Source organism: Dermacentor silvarum, chromosome 2 (genome assembly GCF_013339745.2).
Source record: "Dermacentor silvarum isolate Dsil-2018 chromosome 2, BIME_Dsil_1.4, whole genome shotgun sequence".
In the NCBI taxonomy this organism is placed as follows: domain Eukaryota; kingdom Metazoa; phylum Arthropoda; class Arachnida; order Ixodida; family Ixodidae; genus Dermacentor; species Dermacentor silvarum.
In genome coordinates this window covers 170,721,529-170,744,990 of record NC_051155.1, presented here as the reverse complement: position 1 = coordinate 170,744,990, position 23,462 = coordinate 170,721,529, and the positions used below count along the sequence as shown (strand labels likewise).

Here is a 23,462-nt window from a genome sequence, read left to right as displayed (position 1 = left end):
CTGAGCAACATATGATATATGTCACGCACGGCCATCTTTCCCAACATCGATCGCGACAGCGAGTGTACTGGACGTATACCTGCATGTCGGCGACGGCGGCGAACAGTCCCCGCAGGGCGTAGGGCAGGAATCGGGGCACGTGCATCGGAAGCACGTCCTGCACGCGCGCCAGGAAGCCCAGCACGCCGTACGGCAGCAGCACGCTGTTGCGCTCCGGATCGTGCCTGCACAAGTGCACCGCGTGCAGATGTCGCCACATGTATGTAGCTATTGTACCGCGACAGAGATAACGACAACGCGTTAAGTACTTTTATTTAAGGTTGTTATTTTTCTATTAAGTTCTATTTTAGCACTTCTTCGGGGATCCCGTGTTTTAAGGCGAAAGCCTTATATCCCCCATGAAGCGAAAAATCCGGCGTTATCATCCGATGGCAAGAAAACCCACGTGACCAAGTGATGACGTCACGTTCTCGGCGCTGGACCTGCTGTGGCTCGCACTGTGAAATCCCACGGTGAGCAGCCACGGCGTCGGCCGCGGACGCCGTGACCCACACCCAAAAACCGACCTGGCCCACTCCCAAAATTGGATTAAAGTGGATTACGAAGGATTAAAGTGGATTAAGGTAGGTTAAGGTGGATTAAAATTGGTACAAATTATAGCAAGTATACGCTGGATTAAGGTGGAGTTTTAATTTAATGTGATAACTTAGACAAGTACTCGTGCTTTCGCATTTAAGGATATTTAAGTGGCTGTCAACTTTTAAGAGTGAAAACATGCAGATCTGCGGAAACCAATTAATTAGGCCGATGGCATTTCACAGTGGAAAACGACCGATCCCAGATGGGGAAAGGTACCGTCATCACGTAATAAGCGTATAGAGCACTCCAACACACGTGGGAGCTGATGGCCAGAACATTTAAATATGACGCACGCATGCAGCATGTATAGTTATACCAGAATACTTTCTTGGATCTACCTTCACACAGGCTCCTTAATGTAAATGTCAACTAAGAAATAAAAAAGAATGAGCAATATTAAAGGACACAAAGTGTGCAAAGGGTAATTTTATTAGCAGAATAGCAGGAAGAAACGATAAAATAGGTAACGCGACTATCAATAATTTTCTACCATAGGCCTCCCTTTGAAAGCACCGAGGTGGACATATGATGGCAAAATATATATAGGGCAGGGTACCTATACGCGAGGTCGAAGCTGCTGATGCCGTGCAAGCTGACGCCGTCGTTATTCCAGGCCCCACCGCGGGCATCCGCGGAGCTGTTGCGGCGCACCCGCTGCAGCGCGGACCAGTAGCGACGCTGCACGGCGGTCTTCATGTGGAAGTAGCTCTCGAGCAGGCTGCGCTCGTTCAGCATGGGCACGTCCACGAACAGGTGCCCCAGCTCGGACTCGCCCGGCTGATCGCGGGGCACGCCCAGTGACAGCGACGTCTGCGACAGCCGCGACAGCGTCGCGTTCACGTCCTCCGCCGACAGCCATGGAGCCTGCGATATGCGAAGGGCGCAACTATACGCACTGCCGAGAAAGACGTGGCGGGCACTCTGACAATCGGGGATGGTGCGAGTGGTTAGTTGGTGTTTTACTATAAGGGGGAAGAGGAGATTGCAATCATTGGCTCGAAGCGTGAAAAAACTATCTAAGTGTGACTAAATCACTAAATCCACTGCCTTTAACCGTTGAATCGAGGTGATAAACTGGAGGGAAAATGTCGAAACCTAATCCAATATGAAGCCGATAGTACAGGAAGCGAATCAAATCGAAAGTCGAACACGTTGCGAATAATGATGACCCTTTCTCATCGTTTATATATTACATGTGTTCATATCACATTCGGGTAGATGACAATTTTTCCCTTTCCTGATACTTACTCTAGCTTGCGGGATTCCGCAGAACTTATTTGCCATGTTCGTATCATGTTCACAATGTTAGCAAGTTTTGGCTCGCAATGCTGAAGACTCTTCGTGACATAATAGGTCATGAATTACCAGCGTGAAGTGAAGGAGGCAGTATAGCGAGCCAATAAACACATTGAGACAAAAATCGGAAATACGCGTAGTCTGCGGCGACGCACGGCTGAACGGAAAAAGCATACTTTTTTTTTTTTCTGGATGCAATGGCCGCGACATTTAACCTTGCAACGATGCTCATTTCCGATTTATTCCCGAGAAAACGTCCAGTTGCAGAACCCTTTTAAACAGTATACCAAACAAAGCACAACCACCGAATGTTATGTCTGAGCAACATAAACATGGAAAGCAAGTGCGCGAGGCCCGAGCCCGCAGTGACATCCTTGAGCACTAGCATTGGCGGACTCTGGTACTAGCAATACGGAGGCGATCAGTAAGATGGCGTACCTGCTTGATGAAGTGTGTCATGGCGTCGGCGGCGCTGTTGGCGAGGCCGAGCATCTTGCGCGCCGTGTCCGATTTGCTGAGGAAGGGCGTGGCGTGGCGCAGCATGACGGTGAGTGCGCCGCCGAACACCTTTTCTACCAACTGCACGCACGACTGCAGCCGCTCCATGCCGGGGATGCGGCGGCCCTCCACCGACAGGGAAACCTGGACAGGGAGACGACGACAGCGAATAAGCTACCAGTGGGACTGTACCGGAGGTGTAAGAAGCAGTCGCCAGTGTGCGGTACTTCGTGTCCTCAAATTCTCATCTGCAGGAAAGCCGCGACAACCTCTGGCCTGATAAATGATCTAAGACACAAATATCGACAAAATTGTTAAAGTGGGCTATTGGGTTTTGATTTGGACCCAGAGAGAGAGGTATGAAGGATTGATTTGATCCTGTCGCAGATGGAATGTGCTGTCTAAACGGTGGAATGAACAAAGAGTGCACACCACATCAGACGCGGTACTTACGCGTTCCAGTCAGCTCGGTGCTACTCTGAAAATTATGGATTGCTGGCAAACACATTATGCAGGAGTAGCTTCCATGTCCCATATTTAGCACAGTTTTAATGACCACTCATCGACAGTGCGTTTATTCTGCATGCTTGTGGGCTCAGAGTAAACACGCTTCACTGGAGAAAGCAAGGCGAACATACAGTCGTCCACAAAAAGTGTACGTGACACTGGATTTGCGAAAAACCTGAAACTCGCGAAGTTTGCCCACATATAGCTTCCCCGGCCAAGGCGGCCACATTTCGATGGGGGCGAAATACAAAAAATGTGGTTGATCCCTCTTATATAGGAATCGGTATAGAACACGAAAGTGAAACGTGTCTTCACAGAAGTAGTGTAATGTTTATTGCACATTGATATATAATGTCTATTGGTGTTTTGTGGCTAAAGCGCCCTTAGGCGTTGATGCACCCACGCTGACGCTTGGTGGCACGTCTCCTCCATCACGACTACCAACGTCGATGACCATGAGCAACCGTCGTGCATATGGAAGCTGCACTACGCTGCACACGCTAGCACAACGCGAAAGACGAAGCACGTAACTGACACACTAATACAACGCGCAAGACAAAGCACGTAACTGAATCGTCACCGAGTCAAATCAGCGCGTACAGCGCGTCGTAATTGCAGCCTCCGCGATCAACTTCAGAAACATTTTCAGAGCTAATTGCGGAGGCCACGCTCCGCTGTGCTGACTACGGTGAACGCCACCTTGGCGTTGGTAGTGCTTCTTGATGCCAGCGTCCCTTCGAATGCTGGCATCGAGGCGACGTAGTGCTGAGACCACCGAAGCGTTCACTGTCGGTGCGCGTTAGTGTCATAATGCAGTACTTCTCTTTTCTGCTCGTAGGCGGCGGCACCGCCCCGAGCAAGAGCGCGGGTACACGGAGGAGTGTTAGATATATAAGGCGCGTCTGTGTAGCTCTCTGCAAATGCGTTTGTGGCGCAATGGGTTAAACGCTCGGCGATCTATCGTCGCGGACCGAGAGGTCGTGGGTTCGATTTCCAAATTTTGCATGTTTGTGGAACTTTTTCTTCTGGTTTCTTTCTTTGTATTATGTTCTATGACGTATTTCCGTGACGGAAATACGTCAGTGAAGTCTTGGTGGACCCCGGCATAAAACACTTTCGTGTTAAAAAAACACCTGTGTACTTTGATTTAAGTGCACGTTAAAGAACCCCATGTGGTCCAAAATAATCCGGAGTCCTCCACTACGGCGTGCCTCATAATCAGATGGTGGTTTCGCGCGTAAAACCCCATAATTTAACATATAGCTTCGAATTCAGTGCTTCTATATATAGTATAGTTATTCTGATCTACGCAGTGATTCATGAAATTAGATCCACATATACCTTAACAAAGCAGACATCCACATTTGTCGTGGAACTCGTGCCACGCACAACTTTTGCGGCCGACTGTACTTCATCGTGCAGATGGAGAACAGCCAATATGTATTTAAACAAGGGCAAGCAAGTTACTCCAGCATTAATATATATAATGCTGGACTATGTCCAGCATTATATATGCCAGTCCAGCCACTCCGCGAGGTGGTTGCTAGGCAACGCAGTGACCTCATAGCTCGGCGAGGTTTTGCGACAGCAGGTGCCACTTTTTACGGTTAGCTAGAACTTCACTGTTAAAAAAAGGTGTCTTATCGCAATACCGATTTTCATATATATATATATATATATATATATATATATATATATATATATATCAGAATTCCGTCAGTCCTAAGAGCTCAACGAAGCCCCAAAGAGGTGCGTTGATCATCGCTAAAATAGCGGTTGTAACGTGGCCCAACCAGTTCATGCAGTTCACTTGGTTGGGACCGAGTGTCCCCGCGTACCAGGTGTTCACCAGTGGGTCCCGGCAGGAAGGGCGCCATGGCGACCATGAGGCGGTAGCCGACATAGTTGAGCAGCACTGCGGTCGGAGTGACCTGCGTGAGCCTGGCCAGCCGCTGCAGGTACAGCATGGAGCGCACGGCCACGGGCTGGGCGGCCGCGGCTGCCGCGCTACCCTTCAGCACACCGTTCATGAACAGCACCCAGTCCCAGCGGGAGCCGCCCGGCACGCTGCCTAAGGACACCTGAGCAAGGCACACACACACGCGCTCGAGAGGGGGCCTGGGGTGCTCGGTAATTATATAGTACGCACGTGCACAACGCGCGATGGGCTATATATGCTGACTATATACTCTACTTCACAAGTCGTTTCCTACGCTGCCTAAAGTACTACGTGGCGTACACAGGCAATATCCTTGCGAAGCGGAATATAGTTCCGGGCGTAACTGCCTGATTAGACAGGATTAGAGTGTTTTGTTCTTGCTTGGTACATGATATATACGTACATGAACGCGCATATGTACATCGTGTTACCGCGAAATTCGAATGAATAGTGTTCAATTCGATTCTATCGATTCAATCTTAGAACCGTTTTGCCGCACCTTATATCACAAACAGTCCTTATCATACAATGTGTCTTATTATCTGAACATACTTGCTGAAAATAATGTATGTTTAGAAGATACATCTCGAAATCAGCTATCATCCATGTTTTTGGATTTTGAAACAAGTCCTCTTACATTGTAAATAGGCATGAATTATTATATTGCAAGATAGTTTAGCCTGACATTATGTATTTCAGTTTTTCTCTTTTCTTTCTTTTTCTTCCTCTCTTTTTTTGTAGTGTATGAACGCGCTATATATCGATTTTCCGTTGTGAAATGTTGCATGTAAATCTTGTATATGCCCACCCATTGCTGTTCATGTGTACCTGGGGCACTGGGTGCTCCCTCAAGCTGCCTTTAGCAGCTTTTTGCCCAGTGTCTTCTCTTCCCTGTACTGCTTTGTACTGCGTGAAAGAGAAATAAACTTTGCATTGCATTTGCATTGCATAAGCCTAAAAAAAATAGCCACATTTTGTAAGTACGAATATTTTTCGAATAATTTTCGAATACATAAAAAAGTCAACTGTGCGCAATAAAGGGTAAAATTAAACTACAACTACAAAAGTACGATAACTGTAATCCCCGTGGGCATAGTATATAAGCATAAAACACGTACGTCGAGAGCAGGCTACGGCGTTTATCGGGTTCCAGACTTTATACTAGGATCATTCGCACATTCTGATGAGCCATTTGTATGCGAACAAACTGCTTATTCGCTCCTAAAGCTCCATTCGGTATTTTAATAAACAACGCTTCATATCGTGCATGCAATTTAATGACAGAAAATTGCTAGCGTTATGAATACTAGGATATGATAATCTGTCCCAAAAGAGCGCATAATTGAAGCGCGCACCTAGCATCACTGAAGCCAGCAATGAAACAAGACGGCCCCACGGAAGAGGGAGAGAGCGCATACACCACAGACAGCCGACGCGATCAACGGAGCCTATAAACAAAAAATTACTCCGTCTCCCGCTAAAGGGAACCATGTGTGGATGCGAAGCAGCGGGGAGGTCGTTAGCTTGATCCGCCGCTCGACGTTTGCGTTGTGATTCGGCTTCGCGTTGCCGCGCCGCCTCGGGATGCACCGCTCGACGTTGACGTTTCGATTCGGCTTCCCGAGCCCGGAGTTCAGGGTCCGCTTGCCGCCGTTCACGTTTCCTTTCGGCTTCGCGAGTCCTAAGCTCGGGATCGCCACGTCGCCACTCCCGTTTCGCGGCAGCGGCCCGAGCGCTCATCGCGGCGCTGCACAAGAGAGAGAACTGGGCGCGCGCGCTCCGTCATTTTCATACCGCGGAACTACCGTGGCGCCCCCAGCGAAGTATGCTGCTGTCGCACCACCTGTCGTGCGCACCGCTCCGTAGAGTAGAGGATTCCTAGAGGAGAGAGAGGGGGAGGGGACGCGCATGCGCTGTGGGGGTGTGGGACGCCGCGGGACGGAAGGAGGGACGGACAAAGCCCCCGCCATAAGCTGCTTTGCATCTAAAACAAGATGCGGGAACGCTACGGTAACGAGCGAGAGAGAGCGCGCGTCGAAACACCCTCTCACCCGGCGAGCAGAGAGAGAGGGAGGATAGCAACCCGGCTTGCGCCTACGGATGAGTCACCACCCTCCTCGACGACGCTCCGACGGCCGCGGTCGAAAACGCGAGGAATGACTAGAGGATTCCCAGGCTTTGTTCATGCTGCGGGATCACGACTCCGACGGAAAGTTCGAGAAGCACCGGCGAAGGCAATAAAAGCGCCGTGTGGGAATCAGCAGGGGAATCAGACCGCGCCGGTGAAGAGGGGTGACGTGAAGACTGACCGTCTGCGGAAGAAGGGGATTCCCCGGCAAACTTACCGTCGAGTTCATTGAGCGTCTGCATTTCCAGAAGTTCATTCTTCGAGATTTGCCTCGAGCTACGCCGAGATCGTCCAGCTCAAGACCAGCACGGGTGAACACGATTGGACACTCTGTTCCTATTCATTCTGTACTTTACGTGTTGGACTCTTAGTGCTTGTCGTTAATTATTTTCCGGTGTTTTGTTAATACCAATGTGAATTGTGATGTGTCTAGCCGAAGTGTGCACGTGTGTATGTAACTGCCTTGTTTGAAGAATATATATTTTGTTGTGTTTTGACAACTCTGGGCTCTGACTGTCTTTGGACCACAACCGGCGTTCGCTGGCGCACCAGAGGTCCCCTTATTAATTGTCCTTGCTTTCGTGGGGTTATTTTCGGAAGCTGATAAGTCGGCTTTGGAATTTGGCCCGACGTTGGCACATCGTTCACGGGGTGTGTGACATCATCGTTTTGTATCATTTATGTAAACGGCATGTTCATTATTCGAAAACTATTAGGAAATTATTTGATATTCGACTCGACTCGGTTCTGGTACTATTCGATGTGTATTCGATTCAGTCTCAAAGATTACTTTTCGCACAGACCCTTACTTTAACTTTTATCATATACCGGTCACGATTTGTCGATCCTGGCGATAACTACGCGGATCACCACTCAGACCGTGCACTGGAGAATCCCGAAAAGCGCTGGCCAGGAGGCGCTACGGCCGTTTGGGTGTGCAGCTGAAATATGCTGACACCATCCGATAGGGAGGCCACGAAAATGATACCACATTTTGGATGATAACAGACGTGCGGCTGTATCAACGTTTGTTGCTTTAGTTCTATGCATCCAGCCAAGCTCTGGCCATACGGCCATACCGATGCGCGCTAGAAAAGCGGATGCGCTCATGCGTTCTAGCACGCCGGTTCCCAGTCAGGCCAAAATCTGGACACATGTACCTCAAGAAGAGTGGTGAAATTGACGACGCGAAATCGCAGCATGTGCAGCTGAATATTCTTTCCACCGCTCGCAAGGCGGTGTGTTACGGCGCTGCTGCTGGCACGCGAAGTTTCAGCGCTGGTTGCCCGTATTGCTTTTACCATATGCATCACTGATATGACATCCTCAAGAACCGATCCGGCTACGGGAATGGCCCTTTCTAGCTTCTCCGCGAGGCAGTTCACCAAGCTGATGACGGTGTAGTCATTTTTGCGATCAGCACGCATAAGCACATATATGATATAATAAAGCACTTATGATATGAAAAATGTGCCTGTGGTTCTCGTGATGAATACATGCGCGAGAGACGAGCCTCGGCACATGCGCAGCTAGCACTTTGTCTTCGTTTGTACCATGACCGGTCGCCATTAGTTTGGCAAATATGCAATGCACAGAAGCGCACTTGCAAATCATAAGGCGTTATGCGGCGTGTCCTGCTTGTGTCTCGCAAGTCGCTGGAAAGATCATTTTAAACACGGTTAATTAGTAAGTATGCTAGGGCACTAAAGTTACGGACAACTGAAATATGTAAAAAAATCGGGCAAGTTTACACTCGGTCGTGCAAAACTTAGGCACAGCGAAAGTGTCAATCCTCAAGTCTTTTACTGGCTGCTACTGCTAGGTATTAACTTGGTTACTGCTAGGTCTTAACTTGGTTTAACTTAACTACGCTTGTAGGAAAGGCATTCTCGAGCGATCATTTTCGGAGGTACCTTCCCTTTCGCGACATTTCGCGTGACTATATAACGCTGGACGCGTCGGCGCCTACTAGCGACAGCGTTCCTGGCATGCCAAAAACGCAGGCAGGCAGGCAGGCAGGAGCCGTGTCTGTGTCGGGCGAAGCGAGCGCGCACCTGCGCCGGCGGTTACTCGGCAACGCGAGGTGACGTCATCGCTACTGCTTCGGCGCATGCGCGGCTAGGCATAGAAGCAGCTCTGCGCGTTGCCTCGTTGGTGCTGCTACAACTTGTTTCTCTCTCTATCTTGCTTTCATTTTCTCTTTAACTCTGCCGAGCATTGCGCGCGCCGCGAGCATGCTCTCCTTCCCTCTCCTTAACGTCCCATGTCAAGGCAACCTGTGTACGGCATGGAGAGGAGGCGAGGCACACGCCGCTCCGCGAGGTGGTTGCTAGGCAACGCAGTGACCTCATAGCTCGGCGAGGTTTTGCGACAGCAGGCGCCACTTTTTGCGGTTAGCTAGAACTTCGCTGTTAAAAAAAGGTGTCTTATCGCAGTGCCGTGATGCGAAAAAAGCTCTGGGGCCATGGTAACATGAAATATGCGTCGTTCCACTTGTTGATTATGTGAGTATGACAAACGAGAACTGCAACAATGTGGTCTCGCATTACAGATAGTGAAAAAAAAAGTAAAGGAAAACAGTGACACGCTTTATTGCAAACAGGATGAAATGATGAGCTGAACGCGTAAATTTTATACACAAATTGAGTGCCGTGACAACTCCTTTTGCGGTATTGACTGCTTGTCCCACGCATAACTTGATTGTCCCACGCATATTTTCTTTCGAGCGTACTTATACACCTTATTTCCCAACGAAGTGCTCTCACTGAGCAAACGCTGTCCGTCAGCTATTACGAGCTTCCTTTAGAACTGACGGTGAATAAAGGAGGTGATAGCACTTTTTATTCTACGAGTGTAGAGCACACAGCCATAAACATGCTCAGATCTCCCGTCTGGCCAGGAAGCTGCAGCTGCGGCTCAACGTGCCACCTTAACAGGGCCTAATATCACAACGTATGCGGGTGTCACACGGCGCAATTTCGATCGCGATCGAGCCCGATCGGGATCGAATTTCGCGGTCGCCATTGGCTCCTTTACGAAAACTGCGGGAGGGGCCCAATCGCGGTAGAGAATGTCGATCCGGATCGGGCTTGATCGCGATCGAAAATGACCTCGTGACATCGGTATTATGTAGTGCACATATTCTATATCAAGAGGCAAGATAACGAAGCGAAATCCGGGCTTTTACATAGAGAAGCATCAGTAAATAAGAGAAATGGTAGCGCTAAAATAAGCCCAACCCACAGGAAGCGAGGCAGAAAAATAACGGCGTAAACTGTCCCATAAAAACATATCTGAGTTTCTGCATCGGAGCTGGCGCCGAGCTAAGGCCTCATCTTAGGGAAGAGAGCCCATTAGATTCGATGATCGCTTCAGCGGTCTCCGGTGTCCAATAATGGGTAACCGAATGGGCAACCAGTTTCGAACGGAATTTCAGCGGGCTCATCGCGCAACGTATAAAATAGACGCGACTATGTCGGCAATAACCACGCGAGTCGTAATTCCGACGTATTGTCGGCAATGAGTCACCGTTTCTATTTCACGCCGGGCTACGATGTTTCATGTGATTGTGACTTAATTATAACAAAGAAAGCAGTTCAGCTCCATTGCACACGACCAGAACCACGTGACGAGAACCATACGCAGTGATGGCATGCTAAAAATACGTCGGAAATACGTTTATAGCGTATTTTTTGGTTCCCACTTAAAGCAGTGAAAAACGTCAGTTACCCTGAAGAACAGCGGTGGCTTGCGCGATGGCTGGCTCTCGATGGAGCGAGCGAGGCCTGCCTCGAGCTCCACGATGGCGTCGATAATCTTGGTTTCCTCGCGACCTTTGTAGAAGAACTTGAGCGCGCGGCCCACGACCTCCCTGTACCAGTCCATGGCGCGGCTCTCATCCATGTGTTCGTGGGCTGACAGCAGAAGTTGCGCCTGCGAACCGAGAGTACACGGACACAGAACTCCGTTTCGGCTCTTGCGATTAGAACTTTTGCGTCACGAGATTTCAGATTGCCCCCAACAACCTGGCTAGGGTGTCATTTGGTTCGACGTGTAAATCTCAATATAATATATAATGACGAGAACTCTGCACTGACGTCTCCTTTGGACCATACAGGATCTCGCCTTATCAAATCAGGTTTCTCCAAGCCAAGTCTACGCGCTCTACAATATTTAAAGAAATACTACTTTCTTTGGGTACGCATTATACGCCATGTGGAGATGGGCATATTGACCCAAGGAAAGTAGTATTTCTTTAAATATTGTCAGTTACGAACGGACGGTGAGGCAGATGAGCTGAGGTACATTGACGGATCAGCCCCGTCCGAGGCTAACACCTGGTAAATATTTGAACGAATCAGTTAACACAGCAAAACGTGTGCGAATCCGCAGCCATACGATGCACGTTCGCGCAGGTCCATCTACGCGCGCGCAGTTGTGTCGGCGCCATGCTTAGGCGGATAGGAAACATACAGGAGGAATGAGCATTGCGACAGCACCTGTCCGAGAACGACAAGAAGCCTCTCTCTGGGTGGTTGGCGCTGCTGGTCATCGCGGAGAGAAGGCAGCCGCTCGAGGCCCACGGTGACGAATGGGAAGATGGCCAACGAGCCGGCCACTTTGCCCGCGATGTGCGCCACATTCTTGCGGCCCCTCGGCGTCACGTCGAAAGGCCAGCCCTCGAGGTCCAGGTACCGCAGCACGCTTGTGAGAGAGTCCGTCTCGCGCGATGTCCGCGAGGACTCCTGCGTGAGCGCAGGCACTATACGTCTCTGTCACGGTGTATATCTATACGTTTACTACACGTGGTTGCAGACACAAAGCCTTCAGCAACGGGGGGAAATTCTTCGAAACTTTTGCATGCCGCTGAAAGCGAATTCACAAAGCCTCCGTGTGGTTCAATCTTAAGAACTATACGAATACGGGTTACGGCGCGGAGCCCAACAAGCGTTTGCGCTGTGCAAGCTCATTTGTCCAGCTGTTAGCTGTAAAAGAACAAGCGCAGAGGCGAATCTTTGAAAACCACGCCTTGCAACACTTGTAGCGGGTGCCCTCACTTACAGACTGGTAAGCTACAGCACTTTTATGTTGAGTGTGCTAAACACCAAAGCTCAAAATGAATGCAAATGAAGATTTTCTATTAAAAATGGATCTTTCTTTTTTTTCTTCTTTTTCAGGGGGTGAGGGGTGAGAATCGTTTCATCACCACTGTCGATCACGTGCACTATTATATACCTGAGCGCAGGATGCGACGAACAGCAGGATCTGGTGGCCGAAGTGGTGCCTGTTCTGGTGCACCCGGTCGGCGTCCTGCGCCACATAGGCGGCGGCCAACTCGCGCAGCGCCTGGTACGCGTAGCCGGGGCTCTGGCTGGCGTACGGCGCGGAGCGCAGATCGTCGCCCCCGAGCAGCCGCTGCCAGTGGGACGAGCACACGTGCGCGTAGTAGTCGTCGCACGGAGACACCGCCGAGTCGAGCTTGTCGTCGAAGTAGTGCGCCTCGGCGTGGCACACGGAGTCGTTGCACAGGTACAGCGCGGGGCCGGAGCCCGACGACGACCGCCACGCAACCGTCTGTGTTTTAAAGACCGCGTTCGCCATGTGCTGGCAGGAACGTCAACGCCAGTAGCGCAGGCGCGAAGTCAACGGAACGAACGTGTCACTGTTATGGGCCCAGCCGGCATCGCGTCGTTCGCGTTTCAGCATGCTTCAAACACCTTGTTGCTTAACAAGTCGACCCCGTTATTATATATCTTGCATTAAGCGAAGCTCGAAAGTTATAGTTTACCTCATTGCTTCGGGTGATTTCTTATTGCGCCGCGGTTTAAGTACACCCAAATACTAATTTTGGGTACCCACCGTGGTGCCGTATAATGGCTTCGGTGTTGCGCTGCTATAGGCCCGAGGGCGCGGCATCGAATCCCGGCCGCATTTCGATTGGGGCGAAATGCAAAAACACCCGTGTACCGTACATTGGGTGCACGTTAAAGAGCCCCAGGTGGTCGAAATTTTTTTATTTTTTATTTATTAATACTGCAGGCCAATACTTTGGCCCAAGCAGGAGGGGCATTACATCAAGCAAAAAGAAAATACACACCGGCGTAAATAATGTTGCATTACAGCAAGCAAAAAGAAAATACAGACAGGTGTAAATAACGTAGCATAAAATGAACATTATGCATAAAAAGAAGCGGGGATCACACTACGAATCACTAAAATTCACAAAAATGCTTTTCCAATGCAGCCATGAAATCATCTGACTCAAATACACCAATGGGAAGTGAATTCCACTCGCTCACCGTTCGGGGGAAAAAACCGTACTTGTGGGCGTTTGTTCTAGTGAAAATTGGTGCGAGCAAATATTCGTGACTGTGTCGTATTCTTCTCGTAGTAGGCCGACATACAGAAGCGGGTAACGCCATATTATTTTTTCCAGAAAGAGTATTGTGTAGTAGTATAAGGCGATTAATTTTTCTGCGTGTTTGTAGTGTCTGTATTCTGTTTTGTAACATTAATGAGGACGGGGAATCAGTTCTGGCATATTTTCCGTATATAAATCTCACAGCTTTTCTCTGTACTCGCTCCAGTTCCATGATGTCCTTTTTAGTATGCGGGTCCCAGACTTCTGCAGCATATTCTAATTTGGATCTCACTATTGCATTGTAGGCTAATATTTTAGTTCTTATAGGCGCATATTTAAGCTTTCTCTTTACAAACCACAGTTTTTTTAATGCCGCTGAGCAGATATCCGAGATATGTGTTGACCATGTGAGTTTATTGGTAAGAGTAACGCCAAGATATTTATACTTTTCGACTTCGGTGATAACTCTGTTTTCAAGCTGGTAATTAAATTTGCTGGGAAATTAATCCGGAGTCTCCCACTATGGCGTGCCTCATAATCATATCGTGGTTCTGGCACATACGTACTAGTAGAACCGTGGAATTTGATAAACTATGGGTAAACAGTGTATCGCCGCAGTGATTATTTCGGGGGGTGTCAGAATCCTCTAACCCTCCCCCTGGTTACGGCCCTGCATACAAGAAATTCCTGACGAATGCCCGCAGCTGGTTGTCATCTCCTATAATACGCGCACGCCTGTACACGCAATTTAGCAGCCGAAGCCTTCAAAGTGGGCCTTCCGTTTAGGTAAACGTTGCAGCCACTCGCGACGTAGGGTAAGACTGCTTAGCCAGCAAAAAAAAATGTCACAGTTTCGCCCTAAGGGCGAAGCGATGAATGCGATAGCAACACAGCAATGTCATACGAAGTAAGGTGAGCGGCTTTGGTAGCAATATTAATTGTAGTAAACATGAGCTGATTAAGTAAGCAGGTGTGCTGCGGCGTAAGTAGACCGACATGAAGAGAGACTCGATGACCACGAGAAGGCGCGTGTGAAACGGTGGTGTTGATGAGAAGCGCTTCCCGTGGGCAGCGCGTGCGAAGGGACACACCTGTAGCGCTGCACTGCCGACCCGGGCAGCATTGCATGTGTAGCGTGCGTTGGAAAATGTGGCCCGACTATTACTAACCGATTGAACAAGCGTGGTGTGAGCGCGCACAAACAAACATGAATAGATCACACTGAATGACTGCAGACAACGACTGTCAAAACGCTGGCAGCAAGCGCATATATATACGCCGCAGCAGCGGGCGAAGGTACCTGCGGTCTATCGCTTCAACGGAAACTGAGCGGCGAGTGCACGGCGCATAAAGGTCAGAGCCGTGTGAAGATAAGAGACGGTGCGGTCGAACGAACGACGAGTGCGGTTGTTGGCAGCGTAGAAGTGCGCCCCCCCCCCCCCCCCCCGCTCCTTCCGGCGCTGGCTTCCCGCTTCCTTGCTTGCGCGTGGGAGAGATAAGAGACTGTGCGGACGAGCGACGAGCGCGGTTGTTGGCAGAGAAGAGCCCCTCCCCCCCTGCTCCCTCCGGCGCTGGCTTTCCGCTTCCTTGCTTGCGCGTGGGAGATTGAGTGCGTTCGCTCTCCGTGATAGCGCGCGTCCCCGCACGCTGCCTCTGGGGCATACGGCGCGCGGCGAAGATTTTATCTATACGGAACCTCACGGCGACGGCGACGCCGACGGCAGAAATCCGGTTGAAGTGTCCATATAATTGCTATCGCAATAAAAATAAAGAAAACACGAAAGGGACGCACCCTTCCGGAGACGAGAATCGCGACCATGGGCACAGCAAGCAGGGTGGCGGCCAGCGCGGCCGACAGCACTATCGCCAGGCGCCTCGACCCCTGCAGGCGGCTGAGCAGTCGGGGAAACAACCGCCGTCCGGGCCTGGGCGGGGGCACCAGGTTGAGGTCGCCGCACTCAGACGAGGCCTGGCTGCTGGGAGCCGGGCTGGAGGGCGGTCGCGTTCCTCCCTCCGTCTCCTGAGCATCGTTCGCACCGCGCGCGCGCACAGCCGGAGCCGGCGGCTGCGACGCCGACGTTGTCCTGGCCGACGACGTGCCTCCAACCGACGACCGGTTGGTCGACGTTACGGCTGGACAAGTAGCGAATTCGGACTGCTTGGTGCGTTTACGTTGCGGCGAATATAGCGCGATAAAAAAAAAAAAGAAACCTCGCGCACACGTATATGCGCAGTCTTTGCCGAAAGTATACACGATATACTATGCGGGCCGCGCACTGACGCTTCCGTGGCACTCCTGCCAATCTGTCAGGTCAACTGAAATACAAACCCCTTTGTCATTAGCTAGATTCGTACGTGGCTAATTAACTGTGAACGATTCTTCCGTGTGAATAACAACCATCGCTCGATCTTACGGCCAATCACATCAGGCGTACCGCAGGGCGCGGTTATTTGAGCCCTTTGTTTCTGCAATCAAGATTAAGTATCTATAGCACCGAATGTGGCCGCCTTTCATCCGGCTTTTGTGCCATTTACCGTTCCACTGACAATTCTACAGATACTAACACGCCTAAATCCGACCTACAGTGCCTAATAAATTGATATACGCCACTCTGCGCTCACGCCTTCACATACCAAGAAAACAAGGCGTATATGTTCCTGCATGATGTGCTAGCTCTATACCGACGCCAGCTGCGTGTTATTATAGGGAGTTTTAGTATAGCGGAAAAGCGCTTACGTTAGCCTTAGCGTGCGACGCAACGCTACGCAAAGAAAGGCTGCACTGCGCGGTACAATGTAGTGTTTTAGAATAGCGGAACGGAGCAAAACGCTAACGCTAACGCAAATACACTTGGGCGCCATCTCAAGGTGGATACAGCAAACATGAGCAAACCCTCTCGTACAAGCCTACTCCGCCGCTAATCGAGAACGCATATCGAACACAACGCCCATTTGTAACCTGTACGCCGCTGTCGAAACATCATCACACAAATCTAAAGCAAACACGAGCATTAGTGGGGAACGAATGAGCCGAACAGTGCAGGCCGACGACTCGATACATCCGAAATGGACGGCTCTCGCTTCAATAGGCGCCGCCTTAATTCTTGCCCTACGTGCGGAATCCCTTGCGTGCGTTAGCGTTGAACGCTATATTCCGGAAATAGCGTACGTACGCAAGAGTTCTGGCTACGTTTACGTTCTGCGCATGCACAGTTTGCAGCACGCAACGCTAACGCTAACGCTAAATTCTTGCGTTTGCTGTTTTCTGCTATATTAAAACTCCATATTGCCGATACTCTGTTCACATGGCCACTACGAGGCTGCGACGCAGGTTTCCTTGATTTACATTTGATACAGAACACGCTACCGCACGAGATCCGTCGTGGAACTCTCCTGTTACGGCACGAACGTACTCATAACCAAGAACTCCCAGACATGACACCCACGAAATGTTTGGTGACCTCCAAGCTGGATCGAGCCGGTTAGACGCGACGAGAAAAACAAAAAATAGCGAATTTCTTGCCAATATAAAACCACGCGCAAAGAAGTCGTTGTCTATTCGCGTGAGGTATACGCAAAGTAACGTTTATTTTATAACTATTGGCGTCATTACGTTTCAAAGCAGATTCAGCGCTCTGATGCAGGCTGCGCTTTGCTGGCTGTTCTGCGATTCTTCTCATTTGATTGCGACCACGCCCCCGAACGTCGCGCTTGGTCTTTACCGTCGCCGTCGCATCGCAATCGCTTCGGAACTTTCCTCAACTGCTTCACTGTAATAAACCAAATAAATTTTCGTGATAGTTTATTGTTAGGTCTCCTACAAAACTTATAGGTGCAGCGCCGCAACATTATCCTTTATGTGGAGAAGCCAACATTACAAGCTCGTCTTAAGGGGAAATGCTACTCGGAAAAACTTTTCGTTAAATATTTGCGACAGCTCAATGAAACTTTCATCATTTACAGAATTTGAGCTCCTCTTTTCACATCTGCTTTTAGTTTTTTTGATAGCTCATTTGGTTAATTTTTTGCCCACCATGCATCTGTAAGAACAATGCATTTTTGTGCAAGCTTAGGCGATAACAATGAGCACAAGAAAGCACAAAAAAAGCTCACATTGCTCCCAATGAATAGTAGAATTCAATAAAGCAAAATAATATAGTGTTCCATTTGAGCTTCAGTCTAGAAAGGAATTCTATCGCTGAGTTTTAGTTTCACCATTCTCAACGAAGAAACTTTTGAAATGATCTTACTGAATATATTTGTGGAATGCTCTGAAAATTGTTTTTTTTTTATTCAAGACATGTTAAAGCATAAGCATGCCAAATTTCATTATGATCAGACTACATAAAGTGCAGAAATTTTCGTGCACAAACTCTAAAAATACTACAAAATGAAGAACTGAGAAAAACACGTTTGAAAGCTTAAAAAGAAAAGTCGCGACGCTAGACTTCGGCAGCGAAACGATTTTGTTATCCGTATTTTCAGCAAGGGATACAGAAATAAGAGGGTTAGGCCTACTTTCCCGCGAAAATTCAAGAGCCGACAACGACGCGGAGCGAAATGCCGTGCGCGCGAAATTGGGGTAAATTCGCACTTTCACGGGCCACTGCGAGTGCGTTTTGCATTTTTTACTAACTTCTAGTTGATTCTCAGCTTCGATTCTTTAATACATAAAAGAGGGGGCTTTTGAAGAATACAAAACACAACATAACACAAAATCGACTTTTTCGGGAAAAAAATCGCGTTTTTTTTTTTTTACCCTCATCTTCCCTTAAGGGCAAATGCTTACTACATACGCGCATTGGGAACCAAAGCGCATTCTCGCCAATCGCGTCGCTTTTCCATTTACCAGATTAGTAGTGACGATCTCGTACAACTTTATATAGTTGGCTACATCAATCACGATATGGCGCGATAGCTGCGCTGTGCACATGAACACACGTTGTTTATGTTTGCCGCATAGCGTTGGTTAAATCTATACATGGAACTTATTAGCATTGTTTTGCTCTCGATCAAATCTTGTGCGACGCCTGTTTGCTCGCCTTCGACTGGTCATTTTAGAGCGCTTCGGCAGCTCTAGACAGTCGTAAAGGATAGCATTTGAACTCTAATTATACGTGGATTATCGAGCTCTGACACCCACATAACACGTGCCAAGCCCAGTTTATGTTTTAGAGCCATTCTAGAGTCATGCAAGTAAAACTTAGTTGTACTTGCATGACCTTCGCAGCGCTGTCGGAGCGCTCTTAAACATGTCGAAGGTAGTTGCAAGTATAGAGCCTTGTCCTATCCGGACGTCTTACGTTTTCTTCCGTCCCGTGCGCACGCGCTACAGAATTGTCGAATAATGACACACGGAAAGTATACACGCATCGAGGAATAAATAACCCTTACTCTGCGCACGTCTCGCGTGCTTTCAAGTCAACCAAGTATTGAGGATACATCTGATATATATATATATATATATATATATATATATATATATATATATATATAGCTGCCACTTTGTATCCCATATATCAGCAAGATAAAAGGTTGCTGAGACATAAACCATTAACGCGCGTTCGAACCCTAAGTTATCAAGCAGCGACCATGACTCTCGCATAATTAGGAAGGTGTGAGAACGTTCAGCCATGGAGTTGCAGCCACAGCACCAATGTAAATACATTTCAAGTTTTGCGAGACTCGTCATTTCTCGTAAAAGAAAGAAAATAAGGGTGGAGGACCAGGGTACTGAACTTTTAAGTGACATTATAACGTAATCGACCTTCATAGCTAACGTATACAGTCCCAGTTAGTAAGTTAATGAAGTAATATGAGTAAATTAATTTCTATAAATACAATAGGACATGTTTACACTAGAACTGCAGCAACACGTTCTACCCTGCGTAAAACATATATCACGTGGAAGAGTGTAGTATAGGGTATCGACGCATTCATCAGTGTGGTTTAATGCAGTACGTGTATATCGCATATCTCGCTAAATGCGCCAAATCGGGGCGTAGGTGGCGGCGAAATGGTTACGCCACTGTTGCGGCAAAGGGGAGACCACAGAATCACACACATCATCTGACTGTAGTATATAGGTATTAGTAAAGCATCAGTGTACCGCTGCTCGTGGCAGTTGATCACGCGCCTAAGACACAGGCATCGCCAAGTTGTTAACCCAACGCCGACACTCGCAGGACGCGCGACAATAAGCATATATGCGCTTACAAAAAGCGCGAACGAGAAAAATAACGTTTCCCAAAGCCGAGCGCTTGCGTCGTCAAACTTTTCCCGTTTCGCCGTTTCGCTTGTAATTACGTGCCAGTTCGGTGCAGTGCTACCAAGGCTATGGATTGTGTAAGCGAATCAGTAACAAGACCTGGATGCGCACTGAGAAGCGAGGAGTGATCGCCCATTGTGCGCTACTGACTCTTCCATCTTTGTTTTTTGTACGTGAGACAAGTCCAAGGCTAACTTCACTTTGGGCACGCAACAAACAAAGAAACGAGAAAACGCAAGAAAAAAAATGAAGCCTCCCTTCCATTCAGTCGGTCTCGCGCGGAGGGCGATAATGGCGGACGGCGCAGGAACCTTTCTTCCGATTCTATTTTCTGGTTAGCTAACGCGACCCAAACACGTTGTGCTGCACTGCACGGAATTGGTAAGACGGAGTCAATAATCAATCAATCAATCAATCAATCAATCGTATATTTACCGTGCCCAGGAACAACAATAAGGTCTGAGTGCTGACGCACGCATAGACTAAAAAAAAAGAGAAAAAAAAGAACTGCAGGGGAATGAAAGTATAAAATAAACAATCAATAAAAAGAACAAGTTTGAGAAGAACAGTGCAAATGCAGCAAGGCGCAAGGTGAATACAAAAGAAAAAGGAGGAGAAGGGCAGTTGGACACTGTGTGAAACTACGACACAACAACGCAAAGCTCGGAAAAGAACAATCACAGCGAGTTGGGAAAATATCGAGATCACGAAAGTAAGCGTTACTCAGTTTTTTGTGGACTGTTGAATGTTGGAGATCACAGGCAGGAACATGGAAATGCCTATGTTCTCTATAGTGATCTTGCGCGGAATACGAAACATGACAAAACTCGAGGGTACGGGGCAAGTGAGGATACCGTGAAGGAGTTTGAAAAGAAACACAAGGTCAGCGCCATCACGTCGGCAGGGAAGTAAGGGCAATGACAATAATGCAACAGTGCTATAACAAGGTCCAGTGTCCGTGTTAGCAAAGCGGTGATGATATATGCTTAGAAACTTCTTTCTGGAATTTCTGGAACCGATCTATAATGTCCGTGTTGTACCTAGAAATGCCATTCCAGACGACCGACGCGTATTCGAGTTGAGGAAGACAGATTTTTGTGCGCAACTTTCGGGACGGTGTAGGAAAATTGAGTTCCCTCGATAGTCTGCAAACAAACAAACAACAATAATAACAACAATAACAACAATAATAATACGTTTATTGCTTCCGTGTGCGTGATATACCGATATAAAATACCACAGAGACATATTTGCATGTATACCACATTTTATAAATACATTATTCCTTTTTTTTTCTTTTTTTATCGTTCCATAACTAGCTTTCGGCACCGAGTACGCTGCAACTGGATAATTTTCCGCATCTACGACGTCTTTACTCTGTTCTCCAAGGCAGTATTACCTCCCACGGCCACTTGGACTAGCACGTTATCGCAGGGCGCGGACGTTGTCCCTTTCGCCAACGCTACGGGCCACATTTGTTTGACAACCCCCGTACCACTCTTCAACTTTCCACATTTAAGAGGAATATTTTGGTCGAGATGCTCTTGACTAAATAGATAAGAATGGAGGAATTGTTTTTCTCGGCGACCACTGCCACCGACTTTGATGATGTTTGTTGCGTATAAAAGAAGAGTTAAGTCTAGTGACTGTATAAGCAGACTTGTTATCTGGCCCGTCAATATATCTTTATTTATTCTGTGAGAATCGCAAAATAAAAAAATAAAAAAAACTCGGCTGTAAAGTTTGCAACACTGTAACTCATAAATGAAAAAAATATATTAGTGCTCTGTATAAACTACATTTAATATTACATCTAAAGCGGCCAAAATTGATGTACAGTACACCGCTCTAAAATATATCACTAATTTCTGAGTAAGACTTTTGCAAAACCCTCGTTGCAAACATTTCATGTAAGCTGTAAATTCATATATCAAATTTGTCCGCTTTAGATGCTCTAACGGATGCTGTTTACAGAACTGCGGTAAGTGTTTTTGGTGCAGAGTTTCGAATTTGTAAACTTCGTGCTTGAGTATTTTTTTTTTCAACTTGTGAACTTTCTGAAATTTTTGTAAAAACGTTTAGGATCCGAAATCTTGAGTCACTAGGGTTTAACCTTTCCTCTTAAGTGCAATAAATTTCATACAAATCGGTTACGCCGTTCTCTCATAAAAGCATTTCCACGCTTTACATGCATTCGAATAGTGGAAAGAAACGCTTCAAGCAAGCGGTTCCCGAGTGCGATCGTTCTTCTCTCCTCTTCACATTATTTTATCGCCGCAGTTGTTCTTCCCAAGCGGTGCAGTCAGATGACATCTTCTAAGGTCCCTATAGATAAAGCAAACTTGTTTACTTATTTTATCTAGGGACCTTAACACATTCTAACCTATTCACGGCCAATCATAAAACTAACTGCAGGCTCAGCGCTTTCAAGGGGCCTGGCGCAAAGGGCAGCTTGCACACTGCACGTCCCGTGCTCTTCCGCACCGCCCTGTAGGGGTGCATGGTATTATGCAAGTGTACAAGCAGTGGACATGTCCAATGCGTCTGCTGGTGAAGTACTTATTGGCTGGGGACACCTGTCATACTTCTGACGCGTGCTCCCATCCCAGCCAATAGGAAATTTAGCAGCAGACGAAATGGACATGTCTACTAGGTGGACACTTACAGAATACCTCCCCCCAAGGTCCGCGCTGTAGACCGAAATATTTGCCCGGCTCTACAAGGCTCTGTTCGACGATGCACGTTTGAGGGGATTTACACCGATTCATAGTGATCCTTTCTTCGAAGTTGCCACTGGCCAGATGCGCACGAAATAGCAGACAAATGGCCCTGCGAAATACAGGTGTCATCATCTTCGAAGTCTCACGTTGGTCCAAGGGATTAATAAGTTGAAATGTAGCAGCGCCGACACACAATGGCCCTCGTCGTGCGGTGACCGACCTCACTCATTCATTCCACGCGCAGCGCGCTTACGTCAAGTGGTTCGCTGTGCTCGCACATCACGAAGTCTGTTGCGGCGGTAATGTTAGCGGGGGCTTTAATTCTCACTTGAAAGGTCCGTGGTTCGAAAGCGGTTGCAGTGTCTTGCTTTATTTTTTAAAATGTATTGCTCTTTTTATCATTGTCACGGTGATGACTATCATTACAAGGGAGACCCATACTATGATGGCGAAAACATCGACGCAAATGCCATGTCTCTGTAACAGTTATCGCCATAAACTTTTTGAAGTTGCTAAGGTATGACCCGTGCGTGGTAACGGCGACCATAGAGAACAGTAAACATGTTTAAATCTTGTGGAATCTGGATGGCAAGAAAAAATGTCAGTTTCGCCCTAAGGGCGAAGCGATGAATGCGATAGCAACACAGCAATGTCATACGAAGTAAGGTGAGCGGCTTTGGTAGCAATATGAATTGTAGTAAACATGAGCTGATTAAGTAAGCAGGTGTGCTGCGGCGTAAGTAGACCGACATGAAGAGAGACTCGATGACCACGAGAAGGCGCGTGTGAAACGGTGGTGTTGATGAGAAGCGCTTCCCGTGGGCAGCGCGTGCGAAGGGACACACCTGTAGCGCTGCACTGCCGACCCGGGCAGCATTGCATGTGTAGCGTGCGTTGGAAAATGTGGCCCGACTATTACTAACCGATTGAACAAGCGTGGTGTGAGCGCGCACAAACAAACATGAATAGATCACACTGAATGACTGCAGACAACGACTGTCAAAACGCTGGCAGCAAGCGCATATATACGCCGCAGCAGCGGGCGAAGGTACCTGCGGTCTATCGCTTCAACGGAAACTGAGCGGCGAGTGCACGGCGCATAAAGG

General features: G+C 48.2%; 1 protein-coding gene across 4 annotated transcripts in view; it reads right to left on the bottom strand.

The window, feature by feature from the left end:
* The window catches only part of LOC119442107 (neprilysin-1), a 37,277-nt gene that overhangs the window by 5,571 nt on the left and 8,244 nt on the right, over positions 1 to 23,462 (bottom strand). Inside the window, exons 2-9 of one of the 4 annotated variants that reach the window (XM_037706843.2) lie at positions 15,161 to 15,501; positions 12,243 to 12,581; positions 11,507 to 11,752; positions 10,737 to 10,940; positions 4,779 to 5,021; positions 2,374 to 2,577; positions 1,196 to 1,503; positions 80 to 224 (exon numbers count right to left, since the gene is read on the bottom strand). In XM_037706843.2, the coding sequence (XP_037562771.1) occupies positions 80 to 224; positions 1,196 to 1,503; positions 2,374 to 2,577; positions 4,779 to 5,021; positions 10,737 to 10,940; positions 11,507 to 11,752; positions 12,243 to 12,581; positions 15,161 to 15,501 (2,030 nt within the window). The remainder of the gene's footprint in view (positions 1 to 79; positions 225 to 1,195; positions 1,504 to 2,373; positions 2,578 to 4,778; positions 5,022 to 10,736; positions 10,941 to 11,506; positions 11,753 to 12,242; positions 12,582 to 15,160; positions 15,502 to 23,462) is intronic. The other 3 variants (XR_007465654.1, XM_049661901.1, XM_049661902.1) reach the window with 3 other exon arrangements.